Source organism: Protopterus annectens, chromosome 13.part0 (assembly GCF_019279795.1).
Source record: "Protopterus annectens isolate FY-2018-M chromosome 13.part0, PAN1.0, whole genome shotgun sequence".
NCBI lineage: Eukaryota > Metazoa > Chordata > Ceratodontiformes > Protopteridae > Protopterus > Protopterus annectens.
The window spans coordinates 540,856,679-540,879,499 of record NC_056747.1 but is presented as its reverse complement, the minus strand read 5'-3'; the positions used below and the strand labels follow the sequence as shown (position 1 = coordinate 540,879,499).

Sequence of the window (22,821 nt, the reverse complement as noted above, 5' to 3'; positions counted from 1 at the left end):
TTGCTCAGTGTTTTCCTGGCTTTCAAAGTCATAAAACAGCTAGTGATCGCTGTCATGTAGGGAGTATAATGCAGTCCATTACATTTACACTTACTTCCATACCCCTCTGTCTAGATTTTTGCAGGACATCCAGATTATTAATTCATATTTCTGGTCAGTTCCTCATAAAATATGTGATTTTTGGATGAACTACTGAGGTTTGAAGTCGCTAAATAATGACATACATTTGAGTTTCAATGTTTGCATTCTACAGACTATGCAGACGAACACACACCCTTTTATTTCAGGAAGTTAGGGACATGTTAAGGGGACAGACAGTTTTGTTCTGTTTTGTTCTGCTGCTGTCGTTTTCTAGTGAGTACAGGCAGATTTTACTGCCTAGCATGGGACTCAACCTTAACAATTTTCACAGAAGGTGTTTAACATTTGTTAAGGTCAGGTTGTGCACCATTCTGGCACTTAACTGGTTTGTCTTTTCTGAATATAGCAGCATAATGAGTATGCTCCATCCACTACCGGAAGGTTATGATGCTGTGAGTTGCATTATGGAAGGCTTACTTTAAGCTACTGCAAAGTCTGATATTATTATATTTGTCATACTGCAGTAAGTTAGTGTAACCTAGAATGATTCTTTGAAGTACCACTCCATTTATTAAACAATAAAACAAATGACTTTTTCAGAGCCATATCATACTGGTCCCTTTTTCAATTAAGAAGAGGGGCTCCATGGCTCTTTATTTATTGTGCATGTTTACAAATGTTTTCAACTAGATTGTCGCAAGAGCTATTGTATCTACTGTTCTGAAGCATGAATTGATTAATAACCTGTTTCCTGAGTTCATAAAAATAAGTTAAATCTTTACAGTTTTGCTAAAGCTATATTCTTAGATGTGATATGAAATGGTGCAGACGTATTGTAAGTGATAGTATTTGCTTATGCCTGCTACTTATGCTGCTTAATTTTTTAATCTTGCTGAACCCAAGCAACAGGTGACTACTAAAATTAATCATTTTAAATGGGTCAAAGTAAGTAAAACCGAGGCAAAAGCATGGTCTTCGGCTACTCAGCTGTACATTCAACAGCAAGGAAGAAGGCAGTGCTGCAGCACTACAGAGTGAAAAGAAACGGTAATGCATTTTTGGGATTTAGAATGCTCCGTTCAGACCTCTTATATTTAGGACATGGTGAGGCGTAATATGTCCAGTTTGAAGTACTGATGCATAGCTATTTTAGTGCATTGAGATAACTGAAAGTGTATTTTGTTCCTCGATACTCTAGGAGGACTTGCTGCCTTATACATCATATTTTTGTTTGTACACACACACTGTGTGTGTGTGTGTGTGTGTGTGTGTGTGTGTGTGTGTGTGTATATGTGTGTCTCTATGTATCAAGGCCAACAGTTGTGAACAGGAGGGAGGACTGTGGCCAAAGGGGCCATGAAGATACAGCTGATACTAAAGAGTTGTTGTATTGGGCCCATGCATTCTGTTCCATTTTAGCAGTTTGGTTCCGTCATGGTTGGCATTAAACAGCAAAGTTTGTAGCAAAGACATAACAGTATAATTCTTCATTTATTAGATAAATATTATGCTTGTTAGCCTATTATGATATGATTATTAATGAGTATGTTTTTGGTAATCTTGCATTAATTAATCAGAGTTTTGCATTTAAGCTGTAAAACATATGAATCGAGTATCAAAGCATAAAGCTGCATGATTTAAACCAATAGCTTATTGATTGACCTGTTATAATGAAATCAGTAGTGAAAGTATTTTAATCAATCATGCACTTATTAAATAGAGTTTTAGGGTAAATGTATATTATACAAAATAGCTACAGATTTAAGGCCTTTCCAGTTGTAGTCAGTGTATTATAAAAGAGGAAGTACTTGTTCATAGGTTCATAGTTAAGTACTGGGCTGGCTGCCCTTGTGGGCCATTGTGCTCAAATTAACCTATCTCATTTGGTTAGAGAGTATGCTTACCCATCCCATGGTCGATAATTATATATTAACCCTAGTGAGAATAACTGGGATCACACCACAGATAATTTGTGGGGACTCATGCATGGGATAAAGCCTTTAGGAGCTGTATCTGTCCATTAGTAGTACAGAGGGCAGTCCTTGAGTAAATATTCTGTTTCCATCCATAAATCCAAGTTGCGCTTGAATATGGACAGAGATGAACTTTGTTTTATGTGGATGGGGAGTCTGCTCCAGAGCAGTATCCACTTAGAGATATACCTGTCACTGCAAACTGTTCTGTTGATGTTGCAAATTTAGATCCCTAAACTGAGTATTTCTGATGCCATATGACTTGCTGATATGCAGTAAATCCATCCGTACTGGGACAGAAGATGCCAGAAGATGCCAGATGTTGGTCTCCTTTTAGCACTGTGTAGGATACCAACTATAATGACAGGTCTTTGAGTCAGTCCATGTAGGACATTTTGTTTAGGCCTTGCTTCCTTTTATTAAGGTATCCCTGGGTGTTGTAGTTGTAACATGTGCCTGGGCAGATACATGCCAAAGGAGGCATTATATTCAATGATTGGCCTAATGAGGGCTGAGTAAAGGGGGACAATGACATCCCTAGATCTAGACACAATCCCTTTGTTTATAAGCTATGCACTATAGAAGGACTTTCTTACAACAATGGACACATGTTGGTTAAAAGTTAGGTCATTGTTCGCATAAGTTCCCAAATCCTGAACAACAAGAGTCAACCCCTAGAGGTGTATTGTCAATGTGGTAGTTCCTTGGGGTAGGTGATTTCCCAAAAGATACAATAATGCATTTTTTGGCAGTTAGTTTCAGTCCATAATTTTGGCACCAGTTATTTATTTGGAACAAACCTTCTCGCAGGATGGCAAAGTCATTTGGGGATTCAATGACTGCTCCTAGATTGCAGTCATCTGCAAACTTAGCCAGCCAGTGCCCTTTGGTATTGGCTTTTACTTCAGGGAAGTAGATGCCAAACAGAAGAGGTCCCAGAACAGAACCTCGAGGGACTCCACTGGTGACTGCTCTCTTTGTGGAGAAACACCCCTTATTTTCATTTCCTGCATCTTATCTGTGAGCCACTTGGCAATCTGATCAGTAACATAGGGGTTTATTCCCAGTTTATTTAACTTTTCACATGGTTCGAAGACGTTCCCTCTGGCAATCTACTCTGACAGAAAACTGAAGAATGTTTTGCAAGGTACATCCCATGTCCTAAAAGATTCATGGGACTTTCTGGGAAAGTTAACTAACGATCTTTTGGCTGATAATTGCAGTTTTGTTACTATAGATGTCATAGACCTTTTCACTAGTGTACCCGATGACAAAAAATGAAATTTTTTAGAAAGCACTTTTTGATTTTAAATTTTTGGATCACAGAGAACTGAAATTCCTAGTGGATCTTATGGAACTAGTCCTGCAGAAAAACTTTTTATTTTTCGAAGGAGACTTCTATAAGCAGGTAAAAGGGGTCGTAATGGGAGCAGCATTTGGTTATGCTTAAGTGGGAAAAATGTTTTGTTCTGCATTCTCCCTTTCAGTCATATTGGAACTTCGACTGTGGGTATCTGGGTGAGGATGAAATGTATGATTTTTTTACAATACATTGCTCATGCTACTACTTTCTTAACATTCATCCACAAGCACTCATTTACTTCTTTTCACTACATGGATGTTAGTTTAGTGTTAGTAACAAATGTTTTGTTTCCACCATTTTTAGAAAAAGTACTTATTTACTTCTTTTCACTACTTGGATGTTAGTTTAGTGTTAGTAACAAATGTTTTGTTTCCTCCATTTTTAGAAAAAGTACTTATTTACTTCTTTTCACTACTTGGATGTTAGTTTAGTGTTAGTAACAAATGTTTTGTTTCCTCCATTTTTAGAAAAAGTACTTTCTCCAACTCATACTTACACTATGAAAGCTCTCACCCTTTGGTGTGCAAGAGAAATTTGGTCAATGGTCAGTTTATAAGGGGGGCTAGCATGGTTTCCAAAGACGGACTATTTTTGGAAGAATTGGCAAAAATAGGAACAATGTTTTTAGACAAGGGATACATAAATATTTGCTCTTTAACATCTATACTAAGGCAGTTAAAGGAAGGGGGATTAAATATTCCCCCCTTCTTGGGAACTGTATGAAAGATTCCATCCAAAGTATCCCACAGAATAATGTCTCTGATTTATATAATTCCAAGGCAGTCACATACAATGATTCTTGCTCTTTAGTGAAGAGTATTATTATCAAAAATTATTATATACAGAAAATAGACAAGGAAGTTTTTAGGAAAGTGGCCCTCAATTTGTTTATAAGGTTGACAGCAACATTAAGAAAATATTAGAATGTGACAAAGTTGAAATACAATTTGGAACAAGAAAATGTGGCATTGTAACTACTGTTCCTATACTGTTAAGCATGACACTGTTGTGTTGAATAATTATTGCACTATCAAGGTAACCTTTATTGAAAGCAATTGTGAATCTAAGGGCTTTCTGAGAACAGTGTCGCACATTTTATGTTGGCTAAATGGAAAGGAAGTTAGCTAAACTCATCTACAAACACTTTTATGATATTAGAAAAGGATGTGTGAACAATGCCCTTTTTAAAACTAAGCCTATCGGGGCTTTATTAAATATGTATTTGGGATTTTGGAAATTGGTAGCCTGAATATTAGAGGTGGACATTGGGAACAAGACAATTAAATTCAGGGAAACAGTGTGGCAAATTTGATCAGATGCCTTCTCTTCACCTGGTTTAAATGAACAAATGTCTATTAATTCTGTGCTGAAAATGAGGACTGCTAAGTTATGATTATGCTTTTAAAATGAAGTGTATCATGTTTTTTATGTTCTTTATTCTCTTCATTAGTGTATATTAAGTAGTATGGAATGGTAAAGAATGAGAGTTTATTATTCTTGATTTTTTTCTAGTGAATTTTTCATAAGTTCACAACAAGCTTAATTAATTAATGATGCATTGACTGACCAATCATTTTACAGGGAAAGGTATTTAACTTGCTGCTTTTTTAACTGGGGAGATGTTCTGATGAAGTCCAGGGTTACTGGGAAAAAGTGCTCAACTTTTAATGAATAAATTGGTATTATTTTTCATTCAAACAGTTGGCTTTATTCAGGTAGTGAGTTTTCTTTTGTTTGTGACAGTACCATTGACTACGTGGCCCTATTTGCTTGATTACTAGCGTTTGTATATGCCTGAGTGGGGAATTGTTTGAAACGCTTTGGCCAGGTCGAGGTATATGGTGTGTACCATTTTTGCTTTCACTTGTGTTGCACACTTTGTTTAAAACAGAATGTACTACAAATTCAGGAAGTTAAAGAGTCACTGAAAGGCAAAGTATGATGTTTTGTTTTAATGTTCTAGACAACTTAGGGAATTACATGCTATTTTAGTTAATTCCGAGTCGACAGTCACGAGACTGCAGAAAGTACTAGCTCAAACTATCGTTATGTGTCAGCAGATATGATTTGTCTATTAAAAACACGACACATACTCATTTAACTGACCCTCCTGAGTTATTTGCTTTCAGGACTCGTGCCTAATGGGCAGTGCCTGAACTGATTAATGCACAGGGATTCATGTTGCCAGCTTGAACCTAGTTTGATCTGATTTAATTAACTGATTATTGATTGCTTGCTTAATATGAAAACTGCAATGACCAAGTAGATGCATCTATATGTCATTGACGGAGAGTCCCTCATATAGTCTGCAAGATGTCTTTTGTAAGTAACCGATTTTATGTTTTGTTAACGTTGTTTTTTGATTAAAATGCTTTTAACTGCAGCTTGGGGTCTCATCTCATACTTCCATCTGTACTATGGTTTACCACTTCACCTCAGTACCAACAAAAGAACCCAACATAGCTTTTGAGAACAGGTGGATCATTTTGCTATAAAAAAGGGCATTCTTCGCTTCAACTATGATTCCCCACTGGTCAACTCACTGAATTCTCAACTCAATGAATTTAACTTAATGGGTGCTCATCTCCACAAAAAATGCTCAACTATATATTTAGTCACTCCCAAATTTCCCAAACTTCAGTTCACATTCCAACAAGCATGGTGAAAAGGAAAAAGACCATATACAGAGATGTCACTGTCAGTGCACACAATACAGAGATGTCACTGTCAGTGCACACTATACAGAGATGTCACTGTTAGTGCACACTATACAGAGATGTCACTGTCAGTGCACACCATACAGAGATGTCACTGTCAGTGTACACTATACAGAGATGTCACTGTCAGTGCACACTCCGAAACTTCACCAGCTGTGGTGTCCTGTGGAAAACAGAAGATCGTGGAGTTCATCCTCAGGGAAATGGCTCATACACAAGAAACCTCATCCACTTTACATGCAATGATATATAGGGAAGCTGAATGTTCCTCTAGAGACTACAGAGTTTATGAAGTTGGAAGTTCATCAAAGAAGACATGGTCTTCAAACAAAGGAAAAGCTAGATGCATAGTTTAGGAAAAAATGCAATGCGGCTTAGGTCATATAAAAAAATATGCAAATTTAAGTGATACAGTGCTAGAACTTGACTTCAGAAACAGAATGGGCAGAAATTCAGAAGTAGGTTGAAGTGGAGAGGATGCAGTCATGCAGGATTTTATTTAGCCTACTGTGGGTAAGGACTCTCCATTATGTAGCAATTTTCCGAGTCTGGTCTCCTTAGAATGACATGATGCTAATACATGAAGGGAATGTATATGTTAATGTGACATATCGTGCATGCAAATAAACTACTACATTACTGCTTATAGGAAGTAGGGCTTCTTAACCATATTAGACAATGTCTGAACGGCTAAATATAAGCAGTGGATATATGACAATGAAATGGACCTAAACTTAACTCTAGCAAGGCTTCTAGATTGCTGTCAGTTACTAAAGAATTTACAAAGCAAAGAGGTAGATAAGGTTTTACTACACAGGAGTTCAACAGGACATAGAGACCTCAGTTGTGAGATTAGGCCTAGAGAAACAGAGGCAACATGTCAGTTAGTTATTTTAGCAATAGCAAACTCTTTTTCTCAACCATTTTAATGGTGATATATATGAGAAGTACAAGATAAGAGTTGCATTTTTATAGCAAAGTGACATTTAGCTTGTAAGATCTGAAGGGACCTACAAAATGCAGAGGGGTGATCTGTGACTGGGTAATTCACATTTGTTGCTGTACTCTTAGATAGTTTGATACCTTGCAACTAAAGAAGAAAAATGTGTAATAACATGATGTATGTTAGGGGTGAAAAACTGAAGACTGCTTCTAGTGAGTAGAATCTGAGTATCGTCATAAATGACGTTTTCAGATAAATAGGCTGGGGTGCCTTCTGTGCGGAGTCTGCATGTCCTCCCTGTGGTCGCGTGGGTTTCCTCCGGGTGCTCTGGTTTCCTCCCACATCCCAAAGACATGCTGCAGGTGGATTGGACACTCTAAAATTGGCCCTAGGTGTGAGTGTGTGCGTGTGTGTGCCTTCTGTGGAGGGTTGGGCGCCGGGCTGGCAACTCGACATCGTAAAACTCCACTGCCAATCATAAGCGGACAAGGTGATCCGCTGTGGCGACCCCTAACTGGGAAAAGCTGAAAGAAGAAGAAGAAGAAAGATGTGACTGAACAGCAAGAAAGAGTAAGTACTCTGACTCTTAATCAGAAAACGGTACAATAAAGGGATGACTGGCTAAAGCCTTTTCAGTTGAACTTGACAAATAAATACAACAGTTCTGACAAAAGTCTATCATCACCAGTTTACATTATTTTGTTTGAGGTGGAAATGTCTCTATCACTCCATGTAGTAGGAGAGCCCCTGAACATCCTCTGTAAAATAAACCATTACTTTTACAAACATCAGAGAAAAACTAATTTGTGATGTGGGAAATATTTTCAAAATTCAAAACATTAGCTAATGAATCTTGTAGTTCGTAATCATTTTTACTTTGCATGTAGTAGTCTTCAGACTTTTAACATACCTCCTGGATATTGTCCTACGCCAAGTCCACCAAGACCTCCAAGGCCACCAGGAATGCCACCAAGACCTCCAAGGCCACCAGGAATGCCACCAAGACCTCCAAGGCCACCAGGAATGCCACCAAGACCTCCAAGGCCACCAGGAATGCCGCCAAAACCTCCAAGGCCACCAGGAACACCACCAAAACCACCTAGACCACCAGGAACACCACCAAGACCACCTAGACCCCCAGGAACACCACCAAGACCACCTAGACCTCCAATTCCAGCACCTGTAATTAAGAAAAGACATGATTTGTTGAAATTACTTTTTACTTTCAATTAGGCAAAATGTTTAAGTATGTTAAGCTTAGTTGTACACTGCTTACGAAATACTGAAAAGAGATCTCCCCGTAGGCATTGATCTCATACACAAACAATGACTTTAATACTTTAAAGTTTAAGAGCATGCACTCATGAATGATGAGATTAAACATGTGAACAAACAGTTTGTGTGAAAATGTTTGCATTTCTACTACGTTTTGATACAGTAAACTGTATGTGCTTTCTTGATTCAGGTTTTTATTTCTGTAAGTGATTTGATCAGACACTATCTTTCCCATTACATTTCTGCTCTTGCAGTGTCTAATTTTTCTCAAAAGTATTTCATCCATCATTGTCCTGATAGTCCTTTCTATGTCACTAATCTCCCACTTCCTCATTTTTCTCTGAGCTGTCCCTTCCTGCCCCATTACTTTCATAACTTCTAATGTTTTTTAGATGTGTTCATATGACTCCTTATTTAAATTAAACATAAGGTTCTCTCCGAATTCAAATTAAACTTAAGCTTATAACCTACACTTGCAATGTCACTGCCCCTGTCCTTGCCTTATCACTGACCCAAATTATTTAGATGCATCTGTTACTCCTATCTTATGCATCTCTTGGGCTAAACAACATTCTTACAGTTTCCATAAGTAATGTGAGGAATGATTCTTTCACTCACCATTCATCCAAATTACATAGAGAAAACAGTGAGCTAAAAACCCTAAAAATTAAAAAAAAAATGCATGCATGCACACACACACTCTCCTCTTAGAGTATATATACCATGATTGCACCACAATGAAAAAAGGAGAAAAACCCCAGAAATGTGTACCACCGGCTTACACAATACAATAAATTGCAGTGGAATTCACTGCAACATTATATTCTTGCACAAAAGCTGCTCAGGGACATGGCAAAGTATAGGTACTTCCTTCTCAATATGTGCTCATTCACATATCACATAGCTAAACCGTAGGTACTACATTCTCACTATGTGCTCATTCGCATATCACATAGCAAAGCGTAGGTACGCCTATTGTCACTATGTGCTCATTCACATATCACATAGCAAAGTGTAGGTACGCCCATTCTCACTATGTCCTCATTCACGTATCACAGTAAGTACCCCTTGCAGTTATGCCCATGCTGTAGTGCATCATTTAATTATCACCAAGCAGCCAGGAAAATGGTTACCGCATGTACAGCAATGTAGCTACCACATTTGTGTCTCACAACTCCGACACTGAAATAAAATAAAATGTGTTTTTACCATAAGTAGGAGAGATTATGCTTTCCATTAATTTAACTCATGTTTACCAACATCATCTTAACATTTCAGATTGTGTTTATTAGGAAATGCATAAATAAACAAATAAATGATATTGCTGTACACAAAGCTTTAATTCTCACTGCTGAATCTACTTGAGTCAGAATGAAATGACGTGTTAATAAAATGGCTATGGAAATACAAGGCATGTGACTGGTAACCGGACTTGCTCATTGATGGGGGTTGGTAGAATGGTTAAGATGTTTCTCACAGACACATGATCCAGGGTTTTGATTTTCACCTTTGGCAAACTAGCTAGACCTAAAATTGTCCAAATAAAAGCAACCACTGTCGATAAAGGACTGTCTAACAGAGCCAGTCAACACTGCATAAAAATAGAAAGACTGACCAACACCACAAGGTAAAAATTATATGACTTTAATAACAATAAAATAAATATGGTAAGTACTTTCACACCACAAGGCACTTATTCAGACCATAACCTATACACTATAAATTTAAAAGGTTGCAGTGGCAACGTTTGCATCGTGAAGCTTGCCTGCACTTTAAAGTGGTACCAAGAGGTTTTCGTGTTCTCAAAATGCTTATGTATGGCAATATGTTTCCTGAACTGTTGAAATGTTGACGATCTCTTAATTTGGATTTGGGATTTGATTATATGATACTACTGATAGAATTTTTTAAACCAATGGACGCCTCTTTGTTAAATTAAATTAGTGCTTTACAACATAGGCTGATGACCAAATATGTGTCTAAGACTCAAAGATTAAGTCTAGATGAAGTTTTTAATAATGCTGTGGCATATGAAGCTAGACTGCTGGGTTTAAAACAGAAGAAACTACAACATGATATGATGGATATCAAAAAAGGACATATTTACTCTTGGCCAAGGAATGCTACTGCAGCTACTAGTTATACTGTTAGTGAACAGACAATTGCATCAGCTGAATGTGTTGAAGCACTTATGAATACAACATCACATAACATGAACACTGCCAACATTGTCAATGTTCAACCTCCCATTTTATCCCCTTTAGTTTTCTCTCTGCTGGAACGTGTGTGAATGGAGGAGATGTTCAGGAAAGAAGCATTCCTTGAGTTGTGGAGGAGAGGCTGCAGATGGCCACGAGTTTCAACACAGAGGGCGACAGGAGCTGTAACATGGAACAAAACGCTGGTGATGTAGTGTTTAACAACTCTTCAGTTTCCTTATCTCCTTAGCAGCTAGCTGTTGAATAAAGGGTTATCTTTAGGGTTACACCCTCACTGACTCTATTCTCACATTACTCTTATTTTCTGTTCTCACTTGTCCTTACACTCACTGTTCTCAACTTGTCAGTTTTACTCCACTGGGATGTATACTTCCTGTAATCTGTATATCCCTGACCTTGTTTACCTATTCTACTAACTGTTACAGTAACTACCATTGCCTGTTTGCACTCTTTTACCCCACTGCCTGAAGACTCAGTCCATCAGACAAAGACTGTAGTTGTGATAGATAAAGACTTTTATTGTCTAACAATGAGATTTATACGCCGTTACACAAATTTCATGTTAATAGCTTGATTAGTGAGGTTCAGGCACATATTTTGATCTACATATGAGTGATTTGTTACCTCATCAGGTTGAACATCATTTGATTCCTATTTTGAATGGACTTCCTAAAATATGCAAGGATATGTGTATACCTACCACGTGACCCATTGTTTCTAGTCAAGGTTAGGTTGACCGAACCATTCTCCATTTATGTTGTGAAAATACTATGACCGATATTAAATACTGTTTCTACAGTTTTAAAAGATACTAAACAGTTTGCCTCTGATTTATATAGTTGGTATAAGACTTCTTGCAATGCTGGTAATTTGTTTTTTTCTCACATTAGATGTGAATTCTTTATTCACTGTTATACTTAATGATGTTGGAGTGGAGCATATTAGGTTATTTTTATCACAGTACAGTACAGTACACTTACCACTGGTAAAATTAATATGATTTGTTTACTTCCTAATCTAGTTTTAGAGAATAATGTATTTTTGTTTGATGACAAATGCTATTTACAAAGGGTTGGTGTTGCTTTGGGCACTGTGTGTGCTAATAGCTATGCCAGTATGGTCTTAGTGTACTGAGGACTACATGAAGTATTAAGTAACTCATTTGTGCAATATATTAAATATTACAGACATTTTGTGGATAACATCTTCCTTGTTTGGACAGGGTCTATCCAATGTTTACATGATTGTATAAATTATTTACATAGTACGACTTATTTTATGAAGTTTATATTTAATTATTCTGATATTTCAATTTATTTCTTTGGATGTTTTTGTTACTAGAGACATCGAAGGGAAAGTTAGAACAGCTTTGTATAAGAAACCCTGTAAGAAGATTGTTACTTTACATAGGTCTAGCATGCATCCTAGACATGTTTATAAAAATGTTTTGAAAGATCAGTTTATTAGAGTTGCAAGGCTCAAAATGATGATAATATTCTTTCAGAAGTTTTTAAAGACATGCATAAAGATTTTTTGGTAAGAGACTATTCGCCAAATGAAACTGATGATACTATCACTGAAGTCAGGTCATATAGGAATACCACCGCTTAATCGTTTTTTGTCAGATTCAGGAGATAGGATTTAATCATGATATTTCTAAGTCTAACTCTGGTGATGTTAATTCAAGATTTGTTTTAACACATTCTAGCAATGTTAATGTAGTCTGTGACATTTTTAAAAAGAATTGGCCAATTTTGATAGCTGATGAGAGCCTTAGGAAAGTTTTAGGGCAACAACCTTCATTTTTTAAAAAAAAATAATAAGTCCCTCAAGTAGCAACTTTTCTGTAGACAACAGAAAAAGAAAGAAAATAAGTTTTCTGAGCATACTGGGACCTTTCCTTGTAATTCACATAGGCTTTTAAATATATGTGCTCCACTCCTGAGTTTTTCCAACCTGATTCTGGTCGTACTGTGAAACTGAATTTCTATGCTGACTGTAAAAGCACTGATTTAGTATATTTGGCACAGTGTTGTGTATATTCTTGTTTTTATATAGGGAAGACAAATCATACTTTGAGAGAATGAATGTTGTAGCACGTATACGATATTAGGAAGTTAAAGTCATTTAATGCATTAGCTAAACATGTTAGTAGCTTTAGAGAAGAACACTCTTCTAAATTTTTTGTCTTAGAAATGTTGAACTTTGGTTTGAGAGGGGGTGATCATGTCAATAAAACTGAATGTGCTGAACTGAGATGGATTTTACAACAATGAGCTGATAGAGGCTCTGGACTAAATGATAATGTGCCTTTAAAACCTGTACTGAAATCACATGGATTAAATCATTAGCTTAATTGATACCTGTATTTATATAGTTTAGTGTATAGGTTATGGTCTGAAGAAGCACTCTGTGGCATGAAACCACTTACTATATTTATTTTTATTGTTATGAAAGTGTTATACTTTTTACTTTGCTGTGTTGATCAATATTTCTATTTTTATGCAATTTAGACTTAAAATTGCCTGCAAGGGCAGGTAGCCTAGGACTAACATATGATGGCATTTTGATATGATGTATGGTAAAAGAGTGTATTATAATAAGATTTTTGTCATGCCTATCCAGGTTTGGTCCTGAGGATGAAATGCGAGGGACGCACATATTTATACCACATTCAACAAAATACATTCCTGATACTGTCGCCTTTTGTACATTAATCCTATTACACAATATGTTTTGCTGTCTCATGTTATAATTAAATCTTGGAGACACTTGAAGTTTTTTTTTTTAATTTTGGTATGCATACTAGAACTTTTAATTTGTTTACTTCAGTAATAATGAAGTAGAATGTTTTTCCTGTAGTTCAGAAACAGTTTTTAAATATTTTTGCTTCCGTTTCACATTTGTCTGTAGTGACTGCACTTCTGTTAGATAAATATGTTGGCTGTTCCAGAATTAGTTATATTTTTAAAGATAACAGCAGCATTGAGTGGAATCAACTGGAAGGTCTCTTTATTGTCTCGCTTAACTGGATAGTTTGTTGTATTGTGTGACTTACGTCAGCTATGGATTCCCTTCTTTTGTTCTTAATCTTGGCTTTCATGCTTTCTGTAAGGTGGTCAAAAAAACTTTCTCTAGGTCCTTTTTGCCACCGCATGCTTGTCAACCATCAAGCCATTCCCAACCAGGCTCTACTCATTTTCCCCATACAGATAAAGGATTATACACCAGTACAATACAGAGTGAGATTCATCTGACGGAGTCATCACACAGGCATCTATGAAAGTTACTTGTGCCCTTGCTGGTAACTGTAGGCATTTTTTGCTGGGGCCCACTATACATTCTCTCTCTTGTGAGTGAGTCCTCCTTTACATTTGATAAGAAGATAAAACCTGCTCTGAGATGCTCTTGGTAATGCTGCCCTTCCTTTAAGGGATTATGGCAGTTTGTATCTCTGCTCTACTCTTTCTTCCTTCTCAAGATAGGTACACCCATCAATCCCTGTCAGTAATATCAAGTGCTCAGGCCACTAATTGAATTTGAGTCACCTGGACAGTAGTCACACGATTTTATCTGACTTTGTCAATGGTGCTGGTGTTTAAAGAAGACATAATATTTTGTTTGTATTTTTTTAATGTTTCTTATTGTGGGTAAATTTTATTGTTTTTCCTCTTTTTTTGAAGTTGATGGGATTTCTGCTACAAGTACAACTCTCAAAAGTGATACAGTCTCTGTAGAGTCTGCATGTTCTCCTTATATCCACATAGGATTTTTCCAGGTCCTTTACTTTCCACCCATATCCCAAACACATATGCTGTAGATGAACTGGTGATTTTCCAAACTGCTTGATGTGGGTGCCATGTCAGTGAGTTGGTGTGTTTTTTTCTTGTGATAGACTGGCAAGTTATCTAGGATTAGTTTCTCTGACTTGTGCATAAAGAGTGCTGAGATATTCTCCTAATCCTTCATAATCAAAACTTGGATATATCAGGTATTAGAAAATTAATGAACAAATTTCCTTAGCTATAGTACTGTGAAATTAGACAATTTTCAGTGATAGACTTTTTCATTAAAATTGAGCAGGTAATATGACATCTCTGAGTGATATGGGGGTAAATCCCCAACATATCACATGTAGAGAGCATCACTCCTTGTACCTGCTTACTTAATATAAATTACCCCGAGATAGCACAATCTCCATTGAAACTAGTAAGTTTTGACAAAGTGGTCCATCACTTAATCAGGACTTAGTTAAGATTACAGCTCCCATTTACACAGATGCAATGTATTGCTTTGCTTCAATAGCTAGTCTTATATATTGTCCAGTTTCCTCATATTTTTAATTAGGCAAGATTTTATTTTACCTTCCATACCTGTTTGGCAGTCTTTATAATTATATTTGTGAGTTAGTGTTTCTGTTTACTTTTTCATCATCTCTGTATTGTCAGATATAGAGTAATTTCACCCTGTCATGCTTTACAGGTCAAATACAACACAACTACAGGAAAAAGTCATATACCAGATTCTCAGAAATGGATGGATGAATTTGCTATGCTTCGTGTAAAAATGATTGAAGTTAGATTGAGCAAAATGAATTCAATAGTCCCTAGCACTTTATCTTATCTTTTTCCTCACTGACAGCTGTCTTATCCCCTGCCTCCTTGAACATTACACCCATCTCTGTGAGTACGTAACACTGAAGATGTACAACATACACATAGGTTATATTTTATTTGGTGTGCTTTCATTTGACCAAGAGATTCAACATGTAAAATTCAAAACTCAAAATATTCTGTTTCATTGACAGTCACTCTGTGCAATTGCTATAACTCTCCTCTTTGTAAATATGCATTTTAAATAACGTTACTGTGAAACGGATCTGCCTCAAGCCCTCCCTTCATCATTATGTCCTGCGCTGCCATTTTTATCTAATTTTTCTATATTACCTGTTTGTTTTTCTGCTCTGCATTAGGCTGTTCATACAGGAGTCCCACAGGTGTTGACTTCTTTCCTTTCTGCCCTCCTCTATTACTTTTCATGTCTTTAAAGGGGTTAGTATGAATTTAAGAAAATAAAAAACAATCATTATAGAAAACAATTTTTGAATAATTTTAACAAAAGAGTTCTGAAGATGCATCCAACACAAAAGTTGAATTTGCAGGTGGAATCCCCTCCCATCCGTCCTTTTTGGGGGGGGGCAAATGGCCCTAACACTTCGTTAATGAAATATTCCTAGGTAGGGGTACCCTAATCTCTGTCAAAATAAGACTACTTTTTTATGTGGTTTTGAATTATAGCACTATAGATTATTATAATATTATGATAATATTATGATTGATTGGTATTTGTTCTTACATTTCCTATGTTATTACTTTTTTATTCTCTGCATCAAAGTGGGACCTTTGACAGGTAACCTTATGTTAAGATGTCATCTGATAACTTAATAGTCAGATAAACAAGCAGTGAGAGAAATAAATAAGGCTGCAGCATAGAATGATCTGATACTTAACTTTAGTTTGCATTTTATAGCAAAATCTATGGTGTAAGGCCACTTACATCAGGTAAAAATACAACAAATCTGCCCCAAAGTGTTTTACTCAAAACACTATGTTGCCTTTCCTGACTTTTTTAAACATTATAATACAATTGCAAGCAGCATTTTTGACTACTTATCAGCCCCACAACACTTAGAAATAAATTCAGAACATTCAGGACCAGAAATGTTTAATAGCTGAAGCCGTGGCTTGCACAAGTTGAGCAGGAGGATGTCTTCCTAAGGCTGTTTTATTTGGCTTCATTGCGGAATGCACAACTTTACTTCACATACAGAGGATTATTTATATCCAATACACAACCAGCCAAAAGTGCAACTTATCATATCAGGCATTCCACAGTTTTGTGTGCTTAAAATAAGTCAAAAAATTGGTTTCACAAGCCCAGCATGGGCTTCCTTTTAATTTATTATCAGACAGCTGCTTCATATCTAGGTAAAAATTATGATTTTGACTATCTGAGCTATCTTGATTCTCATGTATAGATTCCAAGCTTCCTCTTAATCCATTTGATTCTCACCTGGAATCACTTGTATTTCTGATACATTAAATGCCATCACTTTCCAGCTCCCAGCAATGTTACATTTTCTTAACATCCATCCTGTTTTGTGCAACACATTTTCCCATTCACAAAAATCACTGAGATGTTTCCAGTTTTGAAGGAATTCTGTGTGGAAAATAAACAGATCCTCTACATACATGTGTCGCCTTGTAAATGGCGGCTTGAGTATTCCTTGTCTCCCACTGCTTGCATTCAAGCTGCTCAATTTATGAGAAGCCATGGCAATATTTTTTCAGATGGGTTACAAGCTCTTTCACTGTTATTGCTTTGACTGCTGCCAGACCTTATGGGCGTCATGTTAGGAAAAGCTACATATAGATATCTTAGGGGCAGACAAACACTAATTACACTTTTTAACTCATGGGGTTTCCAGTTTGCTTTCATGATTGTTTCTCAGTATTAGTCTGTGTGCTAAGGAAAGACCCCAGGTTCAATTTTGCAGACTTTTCCCTGGCTCTAGTTCTTTATCTTAAGCATAGCTTGTGTTGATAAAGCTTTATGGTCTCGATATATCAAGATCTTGTAACATTTATTCATACTTTCCTTATGGGATGTAAGTGAATGAGTAAGTAACAAAAATCATATCAACTAGCACACGCCCCTCATTTTGGTAAAGACCAGGACATTGTTCACTAAAAATGGAAGTCTAACCCCCTACCCCCCATTGGCTGAAGCACGTCTTATTTTAATTGTCAGCAGAGCACTTGTTTAAGCCACGGCCCCTCAGCAAGTGGGTGGATGCCTTGGATTGCATTTCCTAACACTCTTATGTGATATGATCAGGCACCTCTGAGACAACCTTTCGTAAACAAAGCTTGCCTTCCAGTATATGTTTTTTCTTGTGATTTCAGACATGTAAAACTGTGTTATATTCCAGTGAGTTATTGATGTATTACACTTTTTCTATTATTACTGCAAAAATATTTTTCCCACTTCCACATTGCCCCATCCTACTTCTTGTTATATGTCTGCTTACAAAATTGTTCAGTTAAGAGACTTTTTCAAAAGGTTATAGAGTATTAAACATAAACTCATTACGGTTCCTTTTATATATGGGTATTATTTTGTACAAGTGCAAACACATTTCCACATTTCGCCTTCATCAGAAGCTGAAGAAATAAAAAAAAAGTCTGACTTTATGAACCTTTTTGTTGTTTCTCACAAAGCTTTCACAATGCTCTTGGGACATATATTTTATAAAAAGATAAAACCATTTCCTTATATGACAAGCCCCTAGCTTTCTGGTTTATAAAAAGGTTGTCTTACAGACAAAAGACATTTAAGAAAACCTTTTCCCCCTGCACCTGTGAATAATCAATTTAAGAAGAAAACAGGAGTATATAAATGTTATAGAAGAGAACAGGGAATGATTGATGGTTTTGGAGCTCTACAGACACACACTATAGTACCTCTGAAAGTCGGATGCTGAAGAAGAAAAGACAAATAAAATGGAGGGCCAAAGCCACTGTCATCAAAGCGAAAGCCTTAAAAATGCAATATTTCTGACGAGGCAGAAAGCACAACTTGTAGTTTGCAATGCTTAAAGCTAATCTGAATATATGTAAAGTGAAACATTTCAAAGAATCTCAGCAGTGAGATTAGTTAAAAAAAGCATATGGATGGGAACGCTTATCTAATGAAGTAATAACAAGTGAGATGAACTTGACTAGCGATCATTTTATATGGCTCTGCTGTACTACAAAGCAGAATTCAAAAGCATTTGTACTTGCAAGAAGCCAACGATAAGCAAAATACATGAATAAAATGGGTTCAAGACAGTTAGCAAAACAGATAAAGAAGCTTTTATATTGTTATCAGCAGTTACCATGGTGCGGCCCCACCAAACGGTGGAAAGAGAACATTGTTAGGCAATATTTATCCATGAGAAAATTGTAGTTCTTCTAAGCACATCCGTGAATACAGAGCTTTTATTACTGTTAAGATTGAAGCAAATATTTTTGCAGTGTGAAAATGAAGCTATTTTGCATGCACAGTGTTATCTACAGATGTTTGTAATTTGAAGAAAAAAAACATATAACATCACTCATTTTTCTTATCCTATTTTAGTTACATACATGCAAATATTTCAAACACAGGCAGTAATACCCTTCTAGCCTGCCAGTATACTAAAATACTTGTTCCCATAATAAGTTCCCAGGCTGTTCTTAAAAATATCTAAACTAGTGCTTGCTTTAATGTAAGTTGGTAGTCTGTTCCATGCATCAGCTGCTCTCTCAGAGAACCAATCAGTACACTTCTCATTCCTATAGAATCTTCTACATAGGCTATCTGATGATTCTCTACTACTTTTTAATAACCCCAAATATTCCCAGAGATAGTTGTCTCTAAATGCCCTATATACCTGAATGCAATCTCCTCTTAGATCTCTGTAAGACAGACTGTAAAAGTTCAGATATTTTAATCTTTCATAATTACTTAAAATTTCACATCCACGGATGCCTTTGGTATATTTCCACTCTTTCCAGTTTAATCATGCTTGTTTTCTTATAAGGTTTCCATATTGTTAATAAATACTCAGGTCTGGGTCTAATGTAACTAACAAAACATGACTTAATCATTTCTAATTTCCTAAACTTTATAAATCTTTTTCTACAACCTATAGTTCCAGAACTATCATTAACCAACTGGCTGATATGATTAAAAAAACTCAAAGCTGGATCTACCCATAAACCCAGGTCCTTAAATGAGTCTACAGTTTCAATCAGTGTGTGCTATATTAAATATTCACCTTTCAATCTTTGTCTCCCAAATCTCATATGCTTGGTTTTTGATGTATTTATCAGTGCATTAATCTCCTGTGCCCAAATGGTCAATTTAGCCAAGTTCTTTTGCAGACATGCTTTATCTGTAACACATGTAATCAATTTACCCAATTTCAGATAATCTACATAGAGACTGTAAAACACCTCAGATGAAAGAGTTAGATCTGAAAGATACAATCTAAACAAGCAAGGGATTAGGACAGAGCCCAGTGGGACCCCCTGACTGTAACCAAGAATTTCACCTGTCCGATTGCTGTATGATACTTGCCATGTCCTATCTGCAAGCCATGGAGCTATCCATCTTATCAAGAGTACATCAAAGCCTAGTTGTTCTAATTTATTGGTAAGTGTATTCTGTAGAGCCCTATCAAATGCTGAAGTTAAATCTATATAAATTACATCACAGCACAATTTATCATCCATAGCTGTTATTATATTGTTATAGAACATCATGTTACAGGTGGTAATAGATCTATTTTCAACATATGCATGTTGCTATATGGTTTCAAGTCTCAAACTATCCAATTCTGACAATAACTTATCCAATGTTACCTTCTCCATTATTTTTCTACAACATGAAAGTAGACTTAAGGCTCTGTATGACTCAGGGTTTTTCCTACTCCCATTTCCCTTAAAGATGGGTTTAATAAATGCATGTCTACAGTCTTGAGGAATCTCTCCATATTTATATAACCTAGGAAATAATAGATACAATAGTACGGTAATTTCTTGCTGAAGTGTTCTCAGGTCATTATTACTAATTCCATCTCTTTCCCTGTGCTTTGTTTGGATCTAGTTTTCGCAGTTCTTTTTCAATATAATCTAATTTGCTTACAGTTTCTGCAGTTACCTGGATGCCACTAGAACAGCTTATCACCCCCTTGGTGGAGCCAAACTGTTTTTCATAAGACTTTATAAATATAATCTGTTGTATCTGAAAATACATTATAGCCTCTACACACAGTTTATCAATTTGCATGTCTTTACTCCTTCCACAGCTTATGTATCTAAAAAGGGCTTCCTATTATGCTCAATATTGTTATATAAATTTTCTTCAAATTGTTCTTTATCTTATCTCACACTGTGCTTAATTTGTTTGTCCAGCTTGTTTATTTCAGTTTTCAAAATTGTGGTTTGACCTCTTTTCAATTTCTTATAATTTTTGTCTGTCACCTTAATTGGATTTCTTGTTCTTATGGAAATACATGCCCCTGATATCGTATGCCTAGATCCCAATGTTAAAAAATGTTTTGATGTTTTGCACTCAAACAATTTCTCTTTCAAAACTTCATACATTCCATCTGCAGTTTTTCCACTGAAAACATCACTCTAATTAGTTTTACACAGTGACTGTTTTGCTTGCATATAATCTGTAATTAATCTTCTGTGCATTGGTATTTCAGATTGGCAGAATTATCTAGCAACAAATTATTCTTTATAACCCCATGATCACTGCACATCAACTGTGTTAAAACTTGACTTGAAGTAATAGTAATTTCTCTAGGAACACAAACAAATGTCTAGTATGTTCTGTTCCCTGGTAGGTTTTTTTTTTTTTTTACAATCTGAAGCAATTGTTGTTCCTGAACATATGTTGTGAATAATGTCCTTACTAACATTGTTGAATCAATATTATTCCAACCTGTTTCTGGTAAATTTAAGTCCTCACCTAATATTATTCTCGCCTCCTGTGTTTCACACAAGAAATGTATGAATTCCTCTAGGTCATCAGCACTTGACTTTGGCGGTCTATAGACTTACACAATTGTTATATGTTCCAGGCTTCTCTTTATTGTCACAGTTACACAGTCTATAGTATTGGTGTTATCATTGAACATGTAATAATCACAGGCCTCATAATTATCTTTAATCCCAATCATAACACCTCCACCTGATTTTTGGTTAAAATGTCTCTTACAGTAAAACATTTATACCCCGACAGAACTGGTTTCCAGTCACTGTTCTTTAACCATGTTTCTCAAACAATAACATCAATCTTGTGGAAGCATAGCAAATTTTCCAATAAAAATGTTAAAGCATTAACAACAATCAGAGAATTATCAAATGTTGCTATCTGCGAACTGTTAAATCTTCGACCTGGTAAAAAACCTGCGTAGTGGTTATCAAATATTGCAAAATATCTGCTGCAAAAGTTCTCTTCTCTGATCTTGACAAATGTGTGCCATCCTGTCTGAACATGTGTGCCCTAAATTAGGCTTGGATGCTCTACAAATTTCCATTTTTTAAAATGGGATATTTTTTCCATGTAGGTATTTACCCAAAAAATCTTTTCATTCACAATCACTTGACTATTCTTTCTATATGTAATCTGTGGAAAATATGTCCTAACACCAGTACAAACTATACTAACAATCAGAGAGTCCTTGTGGATGAGATAATTTGTACCAACATGAATAAAAACAGATCCGTACTTCCTTACATTTAGGCATTCCAAGGCTTCTATCATATCTTCTATTTTTGCTCCTGGCAAGCATGACACTTTTTGATGTTCATTATTTTCTCTGCAAATGCAAGTATCACTTCCTCTAATAACTGAATACCCAATTACAAGAATATATTTTCTAACCAGATCTGAAGAATCTTCAACTTCTAATACAGTAGCATCTGCTCTATCAGTTGTTACAAATGAATGATCTTTATCACCATTAGTCTTATTAATCCCACTGTTTTCATTGCGTGTTAAATTTGCAGGCATACAGTTCTCATCCAGCTGGCTTTGTGCATCCACAGCTTGAGCCATGTAGTCAACATCCATCTCTCTCTTCTTTTTTCTTATAGTAATGTTCTTCAATCATTCCACGTTCAGTTTTCATTTCTTCCTTTTTACCTGCCCCTTACCTCTTTTTTCTACCTTCTCGTTTGGAAAAATTATGCCTTTTTTCTGTAGGCTGAAGGTTTTGTGATAGAAAAATGTTATCATTCCCTGTAATCTGGGTTACATAACAAGGCAGTACCTTTTCAGTATGTATTTTCTTTACTTTACAGACATTTTTCTGTTTCTTTTTCTTTCCTGTTATTTGTTGTCCCACTGGCTTAGCAGGTAAGGACATTGACTTTGGTACATGAATGTCAGAAGCTGGTGAGTTCTGTTCTGACAACAACCAACCTTTTACTTCATATTCTATTCCTGACACTTTGGTTAGCACAGATTTAGCACAGATGGATTACTGCAATCTTAAGGAATATGCCTTTATTTGGAAGCTCAGACTGTGGTCAAAGATTCTATGCTATATAGTGATAAATGATGTTATTTTTTTAAAAACACTCAAACACAAAATGAGCTTTAATGAGGATAGCACTTAAAGCATTATCCCTTATGATTCTCATATGTA

General features: G+C 36.1%; 1 protein-coding gene across 17 annotated transcripts in view; it reads right to left on the bottom strand.

Annotated features, from left to right (window-relative positions):
* The window catches only part of ELN (elastin), a 490,412-nt gene that overhangs the window by 276,794 nt on the left and 190,797 nt on the right, over positions 1–22,821 (bottom strand). For 16 of the 17 annotated variants that reach the window (XM_044054168.1, XM_044054169.1, XM_044054171.1 and 13 more), the window contains one exon: positions 7,988–8,257. In XM_044054168.1, coding sequence (XP_043910103.1) covers positions 7,988–8,257 — 270 coding nt within the window. The remainder of the gene's footprint in view (positions 1–7,987; positions 8,258–22,821) is intronic. The other variant, XM_044054170.1, reaches the window with a different exon arrangement.